Source organism: Acanthopagrus latus, chromosome 18 (genome assembly GCF_904848185.1).
Source record: "Acanthopagrus latus isolate v.2019 chromosome 18, fAcaLat1.1, whole genome shotgun sequence".
In the NCBI taxonomy this organism is placed as follows: domain Eukaryota; kingdom Metazoa; phylum Chordata; class Actinopteri; order Spariformes; family Sparidae; genus Acanthopagrus; species Acanthopagrus latus.
This window is the reverse complement of record NC_051056.1, coordinates 11,288,079-11,310,263: the sequence shown is the minus strand read 5'-3', so window position 1 is coordinate 11,310,263 and position 22,185 is coordinate 11,288,079. Positions and strand designations below refer to the sequence as shown.

Here is a 22,185-nt window from a genome sequence, read left to right as displayed (position 1 = left end):
TTTGTCAGCTACCTCCCGGAGGTAACATAAGGGATAGGCCGCGCAAGTGTGTGTGTCAGTTTTTGTGTGTCGTGCGTGTTTGTGTGTGTTCTAGCTAAATTGGGCGTAGCAGTGTTGTTGTACAGACTGATCAAACAATTGATCCGAAATTTAGTTTGATGTTTCCTGGCTTCAACCTGAGGTGAGGTGGAGTGGAGTGGAGTGGAGGGAGGGGGAGGAAGATGGGGGAGGGGGAGCAGAGGAGAGGAGAAGGAAACAAAGAAGTTTGGAGGAGACTCTGAGCGCGCTACACAGCGAGCAGAGATCACAATCTGAATACATTTGAATACATTGTTTCGCTTCTTCTTAATCATACTCGCTGTGGCCACTGAAACGAGCCCGGCCTGCCACATGTGTGTGAATACCTTATCTCACAGCCTTAAGTTTACTGCCGGGAGAGAGACTTTTGAATTAGGACGCCTCAGGTCGTCCTGTGTAATACACTACTGCCATCCTGTGGCGGCGCAGTAGAATTACATATTTCCATTTGCACCACGTACAGTAAAGAACAAGCCTCTCCTTGACTCAGAAGATAATTAAACAGATATAACACTTTTCTGCGCTCTGTTTCTGTGAACTTTGCACCGTTTCTACGCTTCATTGCCACTGATATCACCTCAAACACACACACACACCCATCTCTGCACAAAGACAATCAGCTCATTTACAAACACACAACGCAAACTCATTCATGTCCACACAAACTGTAGTGGGCAGCGCAGCCCTAATACCATCCATTAGGCTGCGATCTCCACTAATAGGCCACTCCAGCGGCAGGCGAATTCAAGAGACTGATTAGCATAAGTGAGCTATGGCGTTCATTAGCCTTATCAAGGATTCATAACGCTGACTGAAACGAATGGGATCCTCCGCACGCCGTCAAAAACGGGCACCGAAGTCATTTACACAGGCTGTGTTTACCCTCCACTGATACTGAGATGCACATAAACACTTACAACATGGTGATTTCAGAGGCGATGGAGGTTAATATTGCCTCCAGCAGGTGAATGGAGAGGAAATTTGAACAGAATGAAATGTAATTTTGACGAAACACTTGGCGGACGTGTTAAATGCAGCCTGTACTGTGGGTTTAGAACTAACGTCTGTCTCTTCCTGCTAACACGGTTGGGTTTTTTTTTAGGAACTGAAACATAAAATAAGGCATAATGGGGTAAAAGATTACAATTTCCAGCATACAGTAGTGAAATCAAAGAGATATACACTGCCAGCTAAATTCATACTCGTAAATTCAGCCAGTAATGGCTCGGCTAATGCGCCTGGCGTCCCGCAGTATATAACGTTGTTGACTCAAAGTGTTCACCTCGTTTGCCTCAAAATGTAATTCATCACCATAGCAAAGCTGCATTCATATTTTTAATATTTAAAATGGATCAAGTGATATGATGTGAAAGGCGTTGCCCGCCTCCACACTCTTAGCTCTTCAGCTCTGCTTAGCGTTTTAGCACCTTTAAGCTAATTGATTTTGCTCGTCGCTCTCGCCGGCGGTGCTTCAAGCTACAACAAGAAGCTGTTCTATGTGAAAACCCCTCTGGTGAGCCCAGTGTCTGCAACAAGCTGGTAAAACATTGAATTTGAGAAAGCATGGGCATTAATATGGAGTTGGACCCTTTGCAGCTAAACCAGTTACCGCTCTTCAGGAAAAGGCTTTCCACAAGATCTGGTAGTTTGTCTGTGGGAATTTGTGTTAAAGGAGCACTCATGAGGTCAGGCAGTAGTGTCGGAGGAAAGAGGCCTTCTACCAATCGATGTTACAGTTCCTCCCACGGGTGTCCAATGGGGAAATACAGATCTATATACTTGTCACTGTGCACGGTGATGTGGCGCTTGCTTGCGGCTGCTTGGCCACAGAAAACCGTTTCCTCCTGCACAGTTTGTGTGCTGGTGTTGCTTTTAGAACAGCTTGGAATTGAGGGGTGCAACAGATGATAGGTGACTTTTCCGCGTTACGTGCTTCAGCATTCACTCGCCCGGCTCTATGAGTTGGCACGCTGAGCTACAGTTGCTCCTCAGTGCCTCCACTTCACAATAAAAGCACCTGCAGTTGAATAGGCCAGATTTAGTAGAGATCTTAATGACGTGACTCAAGGAAAAGGTGGCATTCTATGACAGCTCCGCATTTAAAGTCATGGAGCTCTCTATGACCCATTCTAACACTGATTTACAGACAACTCTACTCGAAAGAAGTACAATCGAATGCTACTTGTAGCCGGAATTCCTACTTGTACACTCAAGGACATCCGTCAGCCCGACTTCATCAGGAGGCAGTTGTCTGACATCTCACAACGATGTCATCACCCACAGAAAGGGAGTAGGGTGTGTTTGTAGACTAAGTTTTTATGTATTCGGCAAGTGAGTGGAATATTTACTGTAGACACATTCCCAGGTAGAACTAAAATGTAAGATGGGCACAGCCTGTACTCACGAACCATGTCTGATTTCTGAAACAAGATGGTCCACCTCTGCCTGTGAGAGCTGACCAATCAGAACCGAATGGGCTTTTTCGGGAGGCGGGACTTAAGAGACAGGCGCTGAAATGAAGCATTCGGGTAGAGGGCTGAACAGAGGTGCTGCAGCAGTGAACAGTATGAGGAAAAGTGTGCTCTCTGAACACATTTTTAAACATTTTCTAGAGGCTATTTAAATTAATAGAATGCCAGTGTTGTGTTTAAAGGTTGTTCCTCTGCTCTGACAGTAAGTGGCTGAAAATACAGGATTCCATTAGCAAACCTGTTTTTACAAAGTAATGCACTTTAGCAAATTAGTGTAGTTGGAGACTTTTTTTCTTTTTTTTTTGAACTGATCAGAATTGGTGCAGCTGGCATTATGTGTCTTTGTTCACATGCTGATTTGTACACCAGTCAACAGGCTAACTGGTCTTGAAATCTAACAGTTGGTGCAAGCTGACATTTTTAGATGCCTTTTCGCGTTATAAAGGAGAAGTGGGAGCTTAGCGTGGCTCCTGCTTAGAGCAGCGAACGCTTCCTGCTCCCCTCTCGTGTTTTGGGTTCAGCTGCTGAAAAGTTAAAGACCATAAAATTAGTTTGGAGCAATAAATTCAAGAGGGGGGAGGGAGGCTTTTGCCTGGACAATCAATTTTTGGATGAAGTTGCTAGCCACGTTATGCTGCTGTGGCCTTCCTGAGTCAGTGTAAAGCTGAGTGGGATGCAGTGTATGTGTGTGTGTGTGGTGTGTGTGTGTGGAGGTATATTGACACTGGGATGTCTGGTTGAGTAATGGGGGCGTAGCAGAGTTTAGATGGCTTCTATCCTCCTTCCTATCCAATGCTGGAGAAGGTCATCACTCATACAGACAGAGGGGGAGAGAGCGAGCGACAGTGCTCATCCAGGCAGGGAGGAGAGAGTGCGAAAGTGTGTGTGTGTGCGCGCAAGCGAGAGAGCATGAACGATACAGAGAACAGGGCGACTGGTACTGAGAGGGACAAAGACGATGGAAGGAGAATGAGGAACGATTGGTGAAAAACGTGTGTGTGTGTGTAATCAAGCGTGCAAGTATTCTCTCTTTTCAGGACGCAACAACCACGACCTCTGACCTTCTGTCATCCATGTTTTTTGCACATTGTACAATGCACATTCCACGTGTTGACCTCCCTCTGAGCACTGTGAAAAATGTTTTATTCGTGAGGACTGTTGTCAGCCGCTAGCTCAACCACTACAAAGCTCTAAAGCCTCATTAAGCACAGCAAACACTTCAGTCTGTGCCATCACTGCATCAAATCCAAACCCAGTCACTCGACTGTATAGTCGTCATACTTGTTATTTGCTGTCTCGGTAGAGATTTTGGACGGGATCTGGTGCGCAGATGATCGAAACATTCTCTCTTAAAGGCGGTAATCCATGTCTTGGGTTTGTGCCATTGTTTCAGTTCGCTCGCGGCCTCGCTTGTTGTGCTGTATTGCTTCACTAGTGGGAGAAATCTGATTGTAAACAGCCCCTCCTTTCATGTAGTGTGTTGTCAGAAAATCAAACCCCGAGGACAAATGATAAACCAACAACCACAGGCTCTGCAGCCCTTCATTTTTTTGGTTTTCACTTGTTCAGGTTTGGTGGATGATGGAGACGGCGGGCTCCCGCGGTCTCCCTAGGCAGAGGCAAAATCCAGCTTTAAAATGGTTTCCTCTATATTCTCTCAATAAATCTAACAGCTTAGTTTTAATATGTGTGAGTCGCTGCTTTCACCAAACAGCAGAGAGAAGGCATTATTCAGGCTGTGATTTAGAGACTAATCCTAGAGCCGCTCTGCAGACAGTGAATAATGTACCGACTGCTCGGAGACCAGCAAGATTTTGTGCAAGATTTCATTTGGATATGAGAGTATTTAACAGCAGGAAGCCCCAGTAACTGAAAAACTCATGTGAATGAAATATCTAAAGCCATATTAAGATTCTACAGCCACCCAACCAGCTGTGAGGGTGTACTCTGACACAGCGATACTTTGAGCTGAATGGCAACACCGCGCACGCTAACGTCTCAAAAATGACAACAGTATGAGAGACTTCCTGCAGATGGAGTTCTACGTCAGATCTTCAGTATATTGTGTTGGAGACCTTCTGATTTACAGCTGTGAAGCTGTGATATCCTGTTAAAGGATGCAAACAATTACAAAAATACACAGTTTGTGTATTTAAAATAATTTATTTAAAACATAAGTTAGTCTTTAATAAAATAGTAAATGCTTTTCAAATAAAGCACAAGTTGTCATTGTGCTCACATACTGAGGTTCTCTGATGTAAACAATAATTTAATGTACAGTACACACCTACATAATTATTATTCAGACATTCGTCTTCACATATTCATCTGTCAGGAAAGACAGGAGTGAAAACCAACCACAGTCTCATGATTCAAAGATAGAAGGGTATCTGGGTTAAGGCTGGCTGTTAAAAGAGGAAGATGCCTCCTGTTCTCGGGGGACATGGTACTACGTTTTCAACCGCTCTCTCCTTGATGGTCGGCCTAAACATTTTAGTGTGTCCGATGTCCCGGGCCGCATCCAGGGATCCGTGGAGACAGTTTCTACAGAGCTTTGATGGTCAGTACTGTGAAGAGAAAAGCAAGGAGGGGAGTCTTCCTCATCGTCAGATAGGTCCAATGGTCCTGGAAGAGCAGGGAGACAGAGCGACTAGATTAACATTAAGAGAGTTTAAGACCAAACTTGGATACCCAACTTTTCTGCTACAGAACTCACTGTTATTACAATATTAATATTTCCTGCAGGAACATTTTGATGTTTTTTTTCATCCAACTAGAATCAACAGTTTCTATGGCTGTTTGAATATTGGCTTAATTTAATGACCACTGGGCTTTGGAAACACATTAAAGCCTCTAAGCCCGATGCTGCTATTTCAATTCAGACATCCATGAAAAAAAAAACTGCTTTGCATTTGCCAAATGAAAACATGACACAATTACATAAAATATAGCAAACAGCAGAACTGAATCCATCAAGTCGTACCAGCTGTGTTGCCACGACGACTGAGAGCCATCAGATGACCTGTCCTGTTCTGGCTCCTCCGGTCACCCATACCTGTGTAGTCATCGTGCTGGCCAAAGGACTGGCTGGAAGCTGCTCCGTCCTAAACCAACCAGAGGACTTTGTGATTAGAAAGCAATTAAAACTGAAGTGTTTGAGCTCTCAGGACACACGGTTGTTGTTTGATCTCCACCACAACACAAACATCAGAAACCTGCATGGTGAGAGTACCTGGGGACGCTGTGAATGTTTGGTCAACCTCCTCCTCTCCCTGGCTGACAGCAGAGGGGCCTTGTCATGTTCGGGGGTACGTGGCACTGGAGAGGTATTACCTAGGGGGTCTCAACACAGCACACAGACACAAACCCAAAATTAGCCTCAGGCATCTCAACTTCGGTGCACAAACTTGGAGAGGATGCACGGTGCTGTAGTAGCTCCAACAGGTATGGATGGTTGTGTGCTGTGTAAACTCGAGAGTTCCCCAGCTGCAAATCGTTGTCAAATGTCGACGCCTCGATGATGCATGACAGAAAATGACGCAGCGTTAAATTCCATTAATCAAAGATATGACGAAAAATATTCGGCCACAACATATTTTCCCCATGACTAAGACGAGACACCAAAATAAGATTAAAATAGATCCTTCACAATAAGAACTATGATGAAATGTGCATTTTGCTTTCATTAACGAGACCATAATTTTGATGTTGGTGGCTGATATTCAAAAACTGCAGGAGATTTTCCCACAATTGTGTGTCCAGTCCTGTCGTCAAAATGCACAATACATCCCTGCCATCGAGTGACAGCAAGTTAGTGATGACATGATGGCATCAACAAAGAGGGTTACTGAAGAAAAACAAAAACAGATCTATGGACATTCTTTAATCATAATCAAGCAAAAAGGAAAACACAATGCAGTGATATTAAGGGAGACTGAGAGAAGACCTGTGCCTACAGATTAAGTGGGAAGAACACAATTAATCTGAAGAGAGAGTTGAGGTCATACCACCCTGCTACTGAAACCACATGGAGTTAGCTAACTTTAAGTCCCAAAGTTAAGTAAGCATATAAATTTGCTTACATTACACAAAATAAGTTTTCAGTTTGCGGTAGCCAAATAAAATTAATGAATTACGCCTGGCTTCAAGACTAGACTGGTAACATCAGTTTGCTAGCTTTAAAGCTTGTGAGGGAAACATGCGAGGCTTGACATCAGGGATAGCTAAACCTTTATATTTAGTGACATGCTTTGACATGCTTTATCCTGGAATATTAGGGGAAAAACCACGTTGTGTCTTAAGACATACTTCCTAATGTGTAAATGCAAATCATGTGTTGCTACTGTTATGAAAACAATTATTTTTCAGTATTAATTGCCCTTAGCAGACACTGCAAGCCCTGAACATGGTATTGCAATCACCATAGTTAAACACAGAATACACAGCAATTTATGTGGAAGATGTCTGAGTGTGATTTCTGAGCTCTAAGTCCAGGTAGGAATACTAATTGACCATTTGTTTTAGTTGAAGATGTAGAGGCTTATTAACCTAAATGCATCAGTTTAAACTATGAAGGAAACAAATGACTAAAATGTGACTAAAAATAATGAGCATTTTCATCTCAAGAGTAAGACTTAATCTATAACAGCTGCCTAAATCAACACAGATAAATGATTCACATCCTGATTCTCGTAACGAGGCTCAAGTTGTCATCATTAAAATATCCGCATCATGGCGGTCTTACCGATGAAAGCACTCTCTGACTCCAGCAGGGATCCTCTTGCAGATCCTCCCATTACACTCCTCTGCAACATAAACACAACAACTTAAAATAGTTAGAAGTTCATTGTAACAGTTTATCCTAACTAGGTGGGATTTTCTTCACTGAAACATTATTTATTCTCGACTCACCAGATAATCATTTTGCTGTGGTGGGGACAGGTCAAAATAATCTGCAACACAAGGATGCAATTTTATATGTATTTATAGGTAAAAAAACAAACAAGTTAACGCAGGTGTAAATCATGGAAATGGAAATTCAAATAGATTTGTCAAACCAACATAATGTAAGTGCACAGATTAAAAGTTCTATCCAGGGCTGGGCAAGTTAACTCGTTATTGTCGCATTAACTCATTAATTAATTAACACCGACAGTTACTTTGTTACGCATTAGCGCAGGTTTTATTATTTCTATTATTATTGGAAAAGTCTGTTGCTCACAGGTTTTTATTTTGTAAAAATCTGTTGCTGACTGCTGCGGAACCGGAAAAGAAAAGAATTGGCGGATAAACAAACATGGAGAACGGTACAGAACTTTTACATAGCCATTTTCATTTTAAAGTTCTTCCAGACGGCGGAGTCGAACCAAAGTAATTTGTAACCACTGCCAAGTTGAATTTTCATATCACCGGAGTACTTCCAGTCTAAAATATCACCTAAATGCAAAACATATAGTACCAGCTGCTGCGAGACAACTGCCTTTTAATCATGTCCCCTGTTTTGCACACAGTCTCCAGCATTCTGTCACAGTATCTCTGCATAACAGTGTATCTGACAATGTCCTGGCCAAGTGCAGAAAAGTTGTGGGGCACTTTAAACACAGTCCAGCAAGTGCAGCAGAATTAGAGCAACAACAAGTTGAACATGGACAGAAAGAGTTGCTTATGCAAGCAACTCGTTCCAACCAGGTGGAATTCAATTCTGGGCATGATAAAAAGCATTCACAAAAACGAACAGCAACTGAGGGACATCCTCACCACAAACACCAAGATTGTCATGCCAACTATAGCTGAAATGGACAAACTGCAGGGGTCGGAAACGCTACTGGAGCCTTGCAGGTGAGTTTTACATCATATTTCTGACTATCCTGTCTGAGTGCATGCAAGAGAGAAATAGTGTAAATGCGTAAATTATTGGATTTTGCATATAAAAATGCGATTAATGGTGATTATCACATATAAATCTGACTGAAACTACTGCAAGAGAATAAATATGACTCCAAAAGGTGCAGTGAGCTCTAACCATCCTGGGCTGTAGACCTCTGGCTGCTGAACTGCTGATATGGATCCCCGTAGTCCCGCCTCCTCCTGCTACTGGCCACACCCACTTCTTCAAGCTTAGGAACTTCACTGAAGCCCAGCCTGGACTCACCATCTGATTCACAAACATACAAACCAGTCACAGCATATAAGGTTGGTCTGGAATAGAGTGAAATGAAGACCACCAGACTTGTGTTCTACCTGTGTATTTGAGCTGAAGGGAGTCGTGGATCCGCAGCAGGTTTCTGGGCTCCATGTTTCTGGAGTTGGGCCTTCGGACTGGAGCCTGCAGCCGCAGCCTGGCCATATCAAACACGTCCACCCGTGGGCGCTCCCGATGTCTAGACGAATGAAGATGAGAACACACACAAATGAGAGATGTGTGATGGGATAAACCAGTGGTGTCAAACTGATCCAGTAAAGGGCCATGTGGCTGCAGGTTTTCATTCCAACCAAGCAAGAACACACCTGATCCAAATCAGTTGTGTTCTTGCTTGGTTGGCTGATCCAAATCAGGTGTGTTCTTGCTTTGTTGGAATGAAAACTTGCAGCCACATGGCCCTTTACTGGATCAGTTTGACACATATGGGATAAACGGTGGCTCACAAACTTTTAGGTAGCCATGCCTCCACAACCCTGGCAGACTGACTCAAGTACTCCTTCATCGATATCATCATTTATGTCAACCAGTTACTCATTACTTTAAACACTTCCAACACTTTTATGCAGAGTTTCCAGGTTTGTTTGTCTTCTGCCAAGGGTGTGTTACCTTGATCAAGTGTGAAAGGGTAATACCCATCTTAATGATCTGGCAACCAGCTGCACTACCCATCACTGGAGCTGCAGCACGCATGCATGCATAATTTTATCAGGAGACCACAGAGACTCAGACAGATGAGCTGGCTGGCTGTGAGTTCATGATCTGATTAAGTTTTCAGACCTGCCAACCTTGAAGAAAGTTTTGGACTACATCCCAATTCCAAAAATATTTTCCTGTGCATGCTGCCAAAAATCTTATTGATTTATTTTCATCAATAAATAAATGCATTTTAAAAACACTTGATTTTAAAAAGAACATATTCAGGACAGGATTATGTATGTATGTATGTATGTATGTATGTATGTATGTATGTATGTATGTATGTATGTGTGTATGTATGTATGTATGTATGTATGTATGTATGTATATATTTTCAAGATATATGCTATACTACTATGCTATATACTATGCTCATCAGGTCATTTTCCATTGGTTCAAAAACAGCAACAACCTTCACCAATCTTCATAGGTTGTGGTGGTAACAACACTGGTAATCCACCTTTCCAACACCAAAGCATTAGAAATGTAGATCCATCATCTTCCCCTCCTGACTCGAATCCAAACATATGTTGATCAAACTCTTCCTCTTGGTTTTTCACATACTGACTGTGTCTAACTGGCGTACTGCTGATGTGTCTAGCTATTAGACTTGGACACTGCTGCACAACTAGTCAAATTCAAAAGGTGTTACAAAGTTTTTGCATATTTTAGAGTGACAGAACAGACCAGCGTACCTGCTACATAAAATGTATGCAGGTTGACAGGTCTGAGTTTTTGAGATGACGTATAAAGATTTAAGCGTTGCTGTGGCTCCGTCTTGAAACACTGTGTTAGTGGTTGCAGAAAACTTCTGCGTTTTTGAGCAATGGTTCAAAGTAACATTACCCACAGGCAATTATCCATTTATCTTACTGTAACATTTACTTAATAAACTTAATAAATCTCCTTAGAATCAGGGAATGACAAATTGAATAAGCAAATACATATTGAATAGAGTTTATACATATTGAATGAGAACGTTTTCCAATCGCATTACAGACTCAATATAAGGATCCATTAATATTTTACCTGGATTAGATTTTACATTATTAATGAATTAGCTACTGATGACTTAGTTACTCTACAGTCTGTCTGTCTTAAATATAAAGCAACTGTACAGGTAACCAGTACATATCCCTGTAGCTGGATGCATGTGGTGGGTAATTAACCTTTACATGTCTAAATATGTCCACCACACGCTGTGTGCTAATTGATAAGGCTTCCATGAGAGCGATGCATGTACCTGTCACTCAGAGGAGAGTCCAAGTCCTCCCAGTCATCCTGCTGCAGATGACCCTCCAGACGTTTCTGTTCGCTACGGAGATGCCGACGCAATGCTGACAGCTCACTGAAGACATCGCGCTGGTCACCTGAAAACAAACACACACAGACTACATCTGATAAAGTGTTTCCTCCACTGCAATACTTATTCTCACTGCTAAGCTTCAGCTACAAGATAATCATCCTAATTACAGATGTGAAGCATTGCGTATAGGAAGTGTGGAATGAGTTGGGCTGCCTGGTGAAACATCTAAGCATTGAAACACTGTCCATGAGTGAACTAAACATGAAGACACTAACTTCTTTGCTAACACACACTTTTGTGTACAGTACAGTACCTGCAGCTCGGAGTTGATTCCTGCAAGCAGGGACAGGAGGGGACTGGAGACCAGACAGAGAACGCTCCTGAAAAACAGAAACAGAAATAAAACGTCATGGAAACAAAATTACACAGAGGAAGGAACACATTACAAAACTTTATTTAATTTATTAGAAGTACTAGCTGCTTGGAGCATACATTTTATACAATGTTATCATTGTTTAGTGTTTATGTCAATTGTGTGTGTGAGACTCACAGACAGGGGGGCAGTGGTAGAATGCTGGCTGTCAACAGTGGGGGGTCTGGGGGTGAACGGGTGTGGCCCATGTTTCTTCTGCAGAGTGGGGATCGGAGGCGAGGGCTCCCTGCAGACCTGAGAGCAGACAACCACCCATTCACTGCATAATTGTTACAGAAACTGTGGTTAAATCAAATTCAACTTGATACTTGTCGCCCACTGCGTGTCTGTCTTTTGGTGTGACCAAAGACGACCAAAGAGAAACACTAAGAGAGGCTACAGATGTTAGAAAGGTGATGTCCCAGAAGACAGTCTGGTGGTTTTTATTTCAAACAAGTAACACTTTAACCCCCTTATTTTGTATGCAGCATACAAATAAAATAGATGGTGTATAAACCATTTTAATATAGCGATAAGGACTTAATGACAAATACAATAATATATATGTATGCTTGCAATTGTGTTATAGTGTGTTATAAAGCACTTATTAATGTTTGTATGCTGCTCACATTTTAAAAATAGCAATTTTGATGCTATTGTAAAAGTGCCCATAGCACTCCCATTGAAAATGAGTTTGCCCCGAAAACAAACATTCAGTAAATCTTAAAATTGCCTCTTTCATTGCAATTATGCTTTCATTCACAAAAAAAGCCTAGGTTGCATTTTGGTGAGAGATTCACATTAAAACATGATATGCTAAATGATTTGGGGACAAAACTTCTACTTCTATAGCTGTTGTAGCTTTACATGTCACTACATCGCAGTGTGATGGAGTTACCAAATGATGTGGAGCCTTCAGTTAACTGACCTCGACCACCTGAGCCTGCCTCTCCCTCTCATACTGTCTCCTCAGTACTGCGGCTTCCTTCTCTTCCGCTTCCTTCTTCTTCCTCTCTGCTTCCTTCTTCCTCTGTTCAGCCAGATGAATCAGCTCTTCATTCTTGGCTTTTTGCTGAGCGATGGAGAGGATTGAGAGCCAGTCAGCAACAGATCAGCGAGGTGAGAGAAGAAGATGGGGGCAAAGGATAAATAATTGAGAGAGTGGATCGTAACTTCTTGTTCAACATTAGTTTTTAAAAAAACAAGTACAACACCCTGCCCGTGACTTTGTTTTTTTAGCTCCTCACCTCCATTTCCTTCCGTTTCTTCCTCTCTTGTTCTTCCTCATACTCCCTTTGGATGCGAGCCCTTTGCTCCGCCAGCCTCTTCTCCTCTTTCTCCTCCTCCAGTCTTGTGCGTTCCCTCTCCTCTGCTTTTTTTCGCATTTTCTCCTCTATCTGTAATCAAACCCATGCGAATGTGACAACATGAAACTCATTAACACAGCCCTGAAACCTCATGATCACTTGGACTATTCTACAAGCAGATGGCTACATTTCTAGAGACCAGCTTGATGATAAGACAGCCAACTATAAAACACAACCAGCAGAAGTACCACCAGCTGTTTGAAGCAATACCTGCTGTTTGAGGTAAGCTTTGTACTTGTCCTGCTCCTGGAGATGTTGCTGTGTGGGCGGGTTTGCAAACACATTGCCTCTGGCAAACTGGGGAGTGTGGACATGTGTGAAACCTATAAAGCAAACAGGAAGAAATTATACTTGCGAGTTGGACCATGGCATCTGATTAGAAGATGCAGCACAGCTCTTTTCTAATTATGTGTGGCTAGCGTTATTTTTTTTTTATTGTTGTCTTTAAATTACCATCTAAATATTCTAATATTGCTAAAGCTCCACCCACACGACCGTCTGGACAACATTTTCTGCACCCTGAAATAATCTCATCTTAATCCCGTCTGTTTTCTTTTTCTTCTTGCTCTTTCCCAGAATTGTGTAATTGCAAAATCACAGCTAAATGCATTGGAAATAAAGATGTTTATACTACCAGAGAGACTGTCAATACTGTCATGGATACTGCACTCTGCTACAGTACCAGAGACCCTCTCATTGGGGTCAGGGAGCTCTGCCCGGCGTGCCGTCATGGCGGCCGTGGCTCTCCTTTGCCACTGCTCCGGGTTGCTGTAGGCCTCCTCGTTCAGCTTGTGCATCTGGTTGAGGTCAGCTGGGCAACAGGAACAATAGGTAAGAATCATAAAAAGTCCTCGTATAAGCAATGTGTATTATGTAAAAAGACACTACCGATAAGATTTCCAGTGCTGTCCCTGAGCGGGGCTCCTCCTCCGCCTCGACCCCAGGGCTGGTGGTTCTTCATGTCAGCCTCTAGTTGGGCCTCGTAACGCTCCGTCTCCTCCCTCTCCAGCAGCCTCCGCTCCTGTTGCTCGTGGATCTATGTCAGAAGTATTTTCATTAATATCGCAATACTCAAATATTATCAGGACTGCAAACAATCCTTATTTCTCAATTATCAGTAAATATGCAGATTGTCGTCATGATTAATCAAACAATCATTTAGTCCAAGAAATGTCAAAGAATTATGAAAAATGTGCATGATAATTTCCCTGAGCCAAAAGTGACATCTTCAAACTCTTTTGTTCAACTAACAGTGCAAACCCCAAATATTCTTTATTCATCACAAATGGCAGCAAATCTTCACATTTACGATGCTGAAACAAGAAATTGTTTAACATTTGTTTCACAAATTAATGAAATGTTTAATTGTGGATGATCAGAATACTAACCCTAAATCATATCATTCTCTATGGTTTCCATTGGTTCAATAATCTAAATGATGATGCACTCAGTAAGCCTTTGCAATCAAACTGTATTACATTTATGATATATAGTGAACCAAATTACTAAACCACATTACATTTTAGAGCAATTGTTGTCCCTTGTAAGACACAAAACCTACAAAAACAATTTCAGGGATATGGAACAATTATGGTGCCAAAACTACTGTTAATAGGTGAATTTTGAGATTTCATTTTTACATTTTAGTTCAACTTATTATCACATCTGGTCAAAAGCATGTAGTAGCAAAATCTATTCTAAAACTTACTGAAAATATCCCACAAGTAAAATACAAAATTTAAAAACGGTATTACAAAGGTATTACATTTCCTGAATATGGAACAGAAACTGGTACCTTAAACTCTATAATAGAGGTCATACAAAAAATATGATATTGGCAAAGGTATGATGCATGATAATCGCTCAAGTGTTGTGAAACCCAATAATATTGTCACCCCAGTGACATCCTGAAAACCAGAGACAGAATACAATTCAAACATCAACTTGACAAACAATCAAAGAACATTGTTTGAACTTGGTGTGAGGTCATTTTGATCATGTGGCACAAAATGAAAGCTAAGGGAAGCAGTAGACAGGAGTTTTGTGGCGTCAGTATCGCAGAACATCTAGAGGAATAAGATGTAGCACTGGGGTGGGACTGAGGTCATACTGGGGTATAAGGGTACACCTGACTGGGGGGAGCGCTCACAAACACTACTACTGTGGTAACTTATACTACATGATTGGGTCTTGACTAGATCACTTTTACCTTGCTGTTAAGCTCGCTGCTGTCTCTCCTGGAAGCTTCCTGCCAACATACCACAGACTGGGATGCAATCACTGATTAAAATTAGAGGCAACTACTTTATTGTTTACTCTCTAAAAATGTTGCGTCCAATAATCGTTACTGATAAAGGTTTCAACAAAACAATAATGTACAAACCCTTTACAAGTTTGTTCTTTAAATGTATGGGTTGTCTATGTTTCCGTTAGCTTTAAACATAGACAACAACAAACACTCAAGAATGGTCCATATCTGGCTCCCTCTGCTTTGATGCAGTCATTTATTCAAATTCATCAAGCTTTAGCTGTGCTTTTACCTTAAAAGTTTATTTGAATTAATGCAATAATTAAGCCTTATACTTGTTATGGTATGGTATGTTATTCGAATGTACTCATTAGACAATAAAAATCATCAGTAGAGTTTCTTGTATTTTTGAGTAAATCAATAGATGGTGATGATGGCAGTAACAATGCTCATCTGTTGGGTAAATCTTGGATAACACAGTCCTTCTAAATGAAGATTTAAACATTTGTTTAACCTACCTGTTGTTTCAAAGCGTCCCTGTAGCTCATTGACCTGTCCCTGGCTGGTCTGGATCTCTCTGGAGGAAAACCTCTGACTTGCAAGTCTGCAGCCACATTGCTGGGCCTGTCAGAAGAGTTGCAGAATCACACGTTTCAGTTCAGTTCAGTTCTCGTTGTCCTCTACTGTGAACACATCTCTCTCACTAAAATGCCAATTTTTATTTTATTAGTCAACTCTCATATTGATGTTTTAGCCGGCCTGTTGCTGTTACGTCAGAATTTACAATTTACTAAAGGTTTAACAACTTATTTTCACTACACTTAGTTGATAATTCTAACCCTGTTTTTCAAGTCAAGTTATACAAATGAAAGAGATATTTACTGTATTGGAGGCTCAGGGAAGCTGCCTCCACTGTGCTGGCTGTGAGGGCTGTGGTTACCAAACTGGCTGGGCACAGCTCCCCCTGGTGGTACATTCCAGTAGGACAGGGGAGGGCCAGCACCAGGAACAGGCAAGTGACCATCTGGTCAGCGAAAAAAAAAAAAACATGTTAAAGTTATGATGACAATGCTGAATGTAGAATATCTGCTCCTAATCAACAGAGGAGGCCAGTGCTCACAGTAGGCCATGTTTGGGTCAAGCAGGTTTCTGGTGCCGTAGTAGTGATGAGGTTCTCCATACGGGCTCCTGTAGGCTTCACTGAGAGAAGGAGGAGGATGGGGAGTGAACATGGGGATCCTGAAGAAACAAAGACGCATATCAAATAATCAATTAAGTTATAGAAACCTTCAATGAAACACTATGGTGGGTATTTTCCATTTTTTTGCGGCAGGATCTGTCATTCCCATGCTCAGTCCAAATTGTCTTCACACTCACAAGAGACACACAGGAAATGATACATGCAATCCCACATTACTAATATAAGATATTCATTACTTTTGCTGTTCCATATTTACAGCCATATCAAAGTTGCAACACAGCTGAAACCTGGGGATACCTGGGTGCGTCCATGGCTCTAGGAAACGAGGGTGCAGCAGGCTGGCTGTTGGGAGACAGGCCACCTCCTTCTCCCAGTGCAGAGCTGTACTCAAGCACAGGTGACTGGAAGGCTACGTGGGGCTGCTCAGGAGGAGGCATCTCCCTGTCTCTAACACCCATCTTCTCATTATTAGCGAGCCCTCTGGATGACGTTGCGCCCTCTACCGTTGCTGGCGGCTCCAAAACCCGATAATCTTTCCTCCTGCTCAGTCCAAACTGTCTGATTCGGTCCGGCTGGTTGGTGGTGACAGAGACAGTATTGAAAGATGAACAAATATACCCTCTACAAATGTGGCTGTAATATTAAGTGAATTTGAGGATTTCTATTGACCCACTGTGGCCTTAAAAGAAAAGATAATTAACTATTTTCTTGAGGCTTGGTTTGCAGTGGCCAGCTAACCTGTTTCTCAGGATCATTTGCCCCCGTCGCAGCAACTTTAAGCTCCAAATCTTTCTCCCTGCAACAAAAACCACACAAATACAGTTGTTTTACAGAGTTACACACACAAGGCATGACACGAAAATTCACAGGGATGTTCAAAGAGTTAGAAAGCAGAGGTTCAGGGTTACATTGTGCATACGGAACATAAGGGGCACTGATAACATACTTCTTCTTGTTCCTGTGCTGTTCAGCAATTTGTTCCTGCAGCTCCTGTCTGTAGCGCTCCTTCCTCCTCTGTAAGGCATCTTCCGTATCAGCTGCTCCTGAAAAGATGGGACACAAAGAGACCATCATCTCTTTGTAGTAGATTTTAGTTCTGGTATGTTAAATGTTAAATGTTGGACCTTTGATTTTTAAAATAAATTGTTCAGTTGCAAAAGATAAAATGTTCTTTAACCTATTACGAGACCAGTGGCAAACTCAGCATCTTCAGTCTTGGTCAGTGCTCGTGATCTCCAGCCTTCTCTGGCAACACCCACTAGATTCTCCCTCTTCTCTCTGGGAAAAAAAGATTTCCAAAGTCAGCAATTTTAAAACATGCTTGTAACAAATGCATGAACAAACCAACTGACAATTTCTCTCAGGTACCTGAGAGACCTATTGGATTGTCTCTTCTCGTAACTGGCATCAACCCCTGTGTGTCTGTGTCTTCTGCCTTCCATCAGCTCCAGCTCCTCCTTGAAGTACTCCTCCTCCTCTGACTCTTGGTCCACTGGCCTCCCCAGCTTGTCACAAAGCCTGGGAAGTACTGAAGAAGGCCCCTCGTCCTCCTCAGGGCACAGGGTCTTAACATCTGCCAGGCGCAAAGCCCTGCGCAACCCCCTACTGTCCTCTGTTAGAGTGGCTGCATCTCTCCGTGAGGCGGCTCGCTGTCGGGGAAGAACACCCGTGTGGTCTTCAAGCAGGTGTTGCTAAAGGAAACATGAGCGTAAGAGGCAATATTTGTTTAGAAAAAACAGTGTGCGAAGCTATCATCATGTCTACATGGTCCATTCAAGGCATTAATTCCAAGTTGGTTTCAATCCAAACTACAAGTCATTTTATTTGATCAAGTTTTTGTAAGACCACACAATTATGTCTGATGATCTCAAGTACTACTTAAGAGGTAAAAAAGGGGGTCACATTTGTAATGCTACCACTTGGAAGGGCAGAAGCTTGCTATTTCAACTATTTATCCCTTACATAGCTGATGCTGGCAGCTAAAAGTATGTGTTACTTTTAACTAACCGCTTTAACTATTTGCAACTATCCATCCTTTACTTTTAGCCAACGGTTTCAACTGTTTATCCAGTTCTGTGAGCAATCCATTGTGATAATTCATTCATCACTTTAATCTACCTTTATCTAACCATTTCAGCTTACCTGCTTCCTAATGTGTTTTCACTATATGACACATTTGTTGCAATTGTGGTGCTACACCACCATCTTTCCATGTATCCACTGGAAAGTGAAGAAGTAACCCCTGAATTAATTGCCCCCAAATAGAGGTACTTGATACAAGTTCACAACAGATTCACTGCTCTATTTTGAGCATGTTTTAGGAAATAAAATATTTGCATCTTTGTATTTTTGATTTAATCTTTACCAGTTGAATACATGAGAGCTTGGTTTCAATATCAATTATTCCTTCCAAAAGCCATTCAGTAATAGGTGGCTCATAAAACAGTTACCTTCTTGAGCAACTGAGTGCATTTTTATAAAAAACATTGTTAACATGTCCAGTTAAAGACATATTTCAAATCAACTGACATCATCAATGTGAATTTTAAAAAGATGTTTACCTTCACAGATCTCCTGTTATCAAGGTGAATTAATGGTCCAGGCTCTCCAAAGCGTTTTTTCTGTAACATTAAATGTGGCTGTCAGTATTCCAGCATTTCCAGACTGTAAACGTTGGGGCAGATACTTAAACACTGTATGGATCGAGGGATACTGAGCGCTGCGAAGGACACATGAACTGTGGCCTAAAATATGACAAAAGGTTGCTGCATTTCGTGGCCTCAGACCAGCACTGTCAGCTAGATATACATATGCCAACTTCAGCAAATCTAGCCCCAGATCACAGCTTTTGTCTGCATTTCAGTAATCACACTGCAAACAACACACACTACTCTTAAAACGTTCAACATATTTTCAACTGACCTCCAAAGAAATTAAATCTACCCTATATGTAAAACTAGCATCAAATATTTACAGTGCAAAGTCTGAACTGATCTTCAAGCTTGTCTGCTACAGCTGCTACAATAAGTCCGTGACAGTCACCTGAGCCATGTAGCGCCTGTAGTCCATTCGGAGCTCGTGCTGCAGCCTCTGTTTCTTCCTCTCATACTCTACACCAAGAGGCAGACCCACGCTGCAACTCTCCTCTGACAACACACATCCATCAATTCTTAATAAGAGTCACAAAGGTGAAGAGTTTCATGCCAAAACAAGACAACGGCCACTTTAAAAACAGCATCTACCTTGACAAACAATGCTCACATGGTATGAATTATTTATAATGATTGACTCAGAAGTATTTGTTATTTATAAGAGAATCATCTAAATGAAAAACACAACGTATGGTACTGCACCTTTCTCCTGTGCTATAGAGTTGGGAGGGATGTTCTCCTTAACGGTGGACCCATAATCTCTGTGGGGTTTTGCCTGTCAGTCAAAAAAAGAGGGACATCACGCATTAAGATAGATACAATTGGATCAGTATAAAAGGGTTATTCCAGTTAATATTTCCAATAACAAACATACACTAAAAAAAGGAGCAGTGATACCTTATTTACTTTTATGCACTTTATCATATTTTATTACAAAGTGGATGTATTGTAGGGGGTTTAAAGAAAAGTTCAAACGCATCACAGTTTAACAAAATAAATCTGAATAAGACAAGTAGGTCTAGTTATTTATCCAGAGCCCTGACTGTGATCCAGTAAACCCAATAGCAAACTTTCCAACCTACCTTCATTTCCATGTATGGTGGGTCTTGTTCTAAACTGGCTTTATCTTCAGCCACTCTTGCCTTGCGCTCCCTGATGAACCTCTCCAGCTCATCATCCATCTCCACACTGCGTGCACAAGTGTGACAGGATGAAAGCCTGTTGACACTCGCTTCACATAAGACCTCACGTTTAATAATAACATTAGATTTATTTTGACAATGTTCACATCCAAAGACAGCAGCTGGTGATTTCAGTAAACAGTGCAGGTCTAATGAGTGCCAATCAAGTCCATCACTTGCTGGCTGGAGAGACAACACACATCCGTTTCGTACTGTTGTGAAGCACTTCGAAGTTCAATATAGCCATTGGTTCACTGTCTGTGGAGCTAATGAGTACAACAAAAGTCCATTTAGAGCCTTTCAATTCTGATATGGGTACCGTTAAAAGTTGTGTTTAACGTTACAGCAGTGGGCTAGTTAGTAGTTACATGCAGCTGAATTGTTGAAAAACCCTGATCCATCAGTGGTCAATGCCATGTCTCAGAACCATGTTAGCTACGTATCAATGGACTCTGCCCCTGATATTAACTATATCAAGTTGCCTCAACACACATTGATTAAGGGGAGAGTCGATAACGTTACTGTCTCTTTAACTTCCGTTGTCAGAGGCAACCACAATGAGCACGATAGCGTCACTTTCCATAGAGGTAGCATTAACCCGCTTAACTGTGTTAGCTTAGCGGCTATCATAACAACACAAATACTATTCATAAGACTAATGTTGTCGGTTCACCACGTTGTGTTGGCTACTGAATGTTAGTTTAACGTAGCTTCTGGCTGACATTAGCTAGGTTGTTAGCTTTAACTGAAAGAAAGGCAGACCCAAAGTAAATCAATAAGAACGACAGAAAAACTAAGAAAGCTAACGTTAACCTTAGCTAATGACCAACCTTAACTAGTTTCCCGCCTAGCTAGCGTTAGCTTTCTGAGATAGCTATCAGTATTACTGTCGTTAAACATACCATTGAGCGACGTGAGAATATGACGTTACCGGATAAGGCAATGTTTGCTAGATTGCAAATGTTGGCGGCGCCTTCCTAGTCTCTTTTGGGTCCAGCATCACCCGCAAGTCGATCGTAATGTCGCACTGCTTCCTGTTTCAGTTGTCAAAATAAAACCCCGCTTGAGAAACCCAGGTGCACCATGTGTTTCCTCGGGCGTGCTGTTCAGCTCTCAGCTAGTTTTGAAGTTCTGCAACACCTGAAGCAATTGATCCGCTTGTCTCTGTGTTAAAATAGCCCAGACATTATATATGCATAATTTAATCTCAGTTATCACGAGTTAAACAAAACTAAAGGCAGAAAAACATTACGTCTATCCAGGCATGTATGACCACTGTAAATGAGGATTCATCACTGTTATCCAAAAATAAACAAACAAAAAAATGATTTGGTTTTTAATGATTAAATGTTCAGTGGTCATATTTGTCTGATGACAATATGGGTGAGCTATCTGTATTCATCAATTCAGGCAAGTTAAAATGTTTCTGGTCAGTAGTGTTTATACATAAATCCAATAAGAGGCGTTCAGAATATTACAGAATACTGGAAGCTAATGCTGAAGCCTTACATGAAGTCGATTCTGGGGTGACTGTAGAGGTATGTACACCTATAGAGACAACTCTTACAACCATGTCTTCTCCTTACAGGACCTCAGTTATAGCTGCCCAGCATAAGAATAATACTATAAACAGATTTAGAATTATTACACTGGTTGTGTTTTGTTTGAACTTTTCTACAATTAATGGTTTGATGAGTAACAGAGAATCTGAGGAGCTGCCTTACCAGTGACAGCAGGAGAGAATAACTTCAGCCATTGACACATTGCAATAAGAAATGTTTATTTATTGTGATGTGATGATATCAGTGCAGTGGAGGCAGATTGTACAGTCAGCTGGCTTTGATGCTCAGGAAGTGTTGCAGCTGGAAAGTGTCAGTCAGAGAGCAGGACACGATCTTCTGCCAACGTCTAGTTAATATCTCATTATATTAGTCCAAAGTTTTACTCCTGATGTCCGCTTCCTTCCCTCAGTAGTCCTGTTTCTGCAGCTTTATTTATCTTATGTTATGTCTCTTTTTTGTTGTTAATTTTGGCCAACTTATCAGCTTCTCTCATTTGTTGTAGGTGTTGATTTATGGTAATTCATATCCTTTATGAACAGACTTAATGTTTTTCATTTTCCCCCTACATCTAATTAACTGTTTTGGTTCTGGGGTTCATAACACATCATTTATCTATTTCACTTACTAAAGGAGCACTTAATATCTATACATCTAAATGTATATATACTATCTCACGAAGGTGAGTACACCCCTGACATTTCTGCAAATATTTTATTATATCTTTTCATGGGACAACACTAAAGAAATGACAATTTGATATAATGTAAATAGTGAGTGTACAGCTTGTATATATTTGCTGTCCCCTCAAAA

General features: G+C 41.5%; 1 protein-coding gene across 6 annotated transcripts; it reads right to left on the bottom strand.

The window, feature by feature from the left end:
* Window positions 1-4,692: 4,692 nt before the first annotated feature.
* Window positions 4,693-20,870, bottom strand: LOC119007801 (centrosome and spindle pole associated protein 1-like). 6 transcript variants are annotated; one of them, XM_037077707.1, is made up of 29 exons: window positions 20,716-20,870; window positions 19,715-19,820; window positions 19,335-19,407; window positions 19,024-19,127; window positions 18,543-18,602; window positions 17,350-17,672; window positions 17,159-17,259; window positions 16,928-17,024; window positions 16,720-16,777; window positions 16,279-16,553; window positions 15,901-16,019; window positions 15,663-15,804; window positions 15,299-15,404; window positions 14,742-14,780; window positions 13,421-13,568; window positions 13,167-13,343; window positions 12,743-12,855; window positions 12,413-12,562; window positions 12,094-12,237; window positions 11,304-11,420; window positions 11,067-11,133; window positions 10,691-10,817; window positions 8,790-8,929; window positions 8,572-8,703; window positions 7,461-7,501; window positions 7,294-7,354; window positions 5,782-5,891; window positions 5,533-5,653; window positions 4,693-5,174 (listed from the first exon to the last, which is right to left on the bottom strand). In XM_037077707.1, the coding sequence occupies exons 2-29, from the start codon at window positions 19,811-19,813 to the stop codon at window positions 4,999-5,001; spliced, it is 3,420 nt and encodes a 1,139-aa protein (XP_036933602.1). In that variant the 5' UTR covers window positions 19,814-19,820; window positions 20,716-20,870; the 3' UTR covers window positions 4,693-4,998. The 6 variants fall into 6 exon arrangements, with proteins under 6 accessions (XP_036933602.1, XP_036933607.1, XP_036933604.1 ...); XM_037077712.1 differs by having other exon boundaries at window positions 13,215-13,343; XM_037077709.1 differs by having other exon boundaries at window positions 20,745-20,854.
* Between the last annotated feature and the right edge of the window lie 1,315 nt (window positions 20,871-22,185).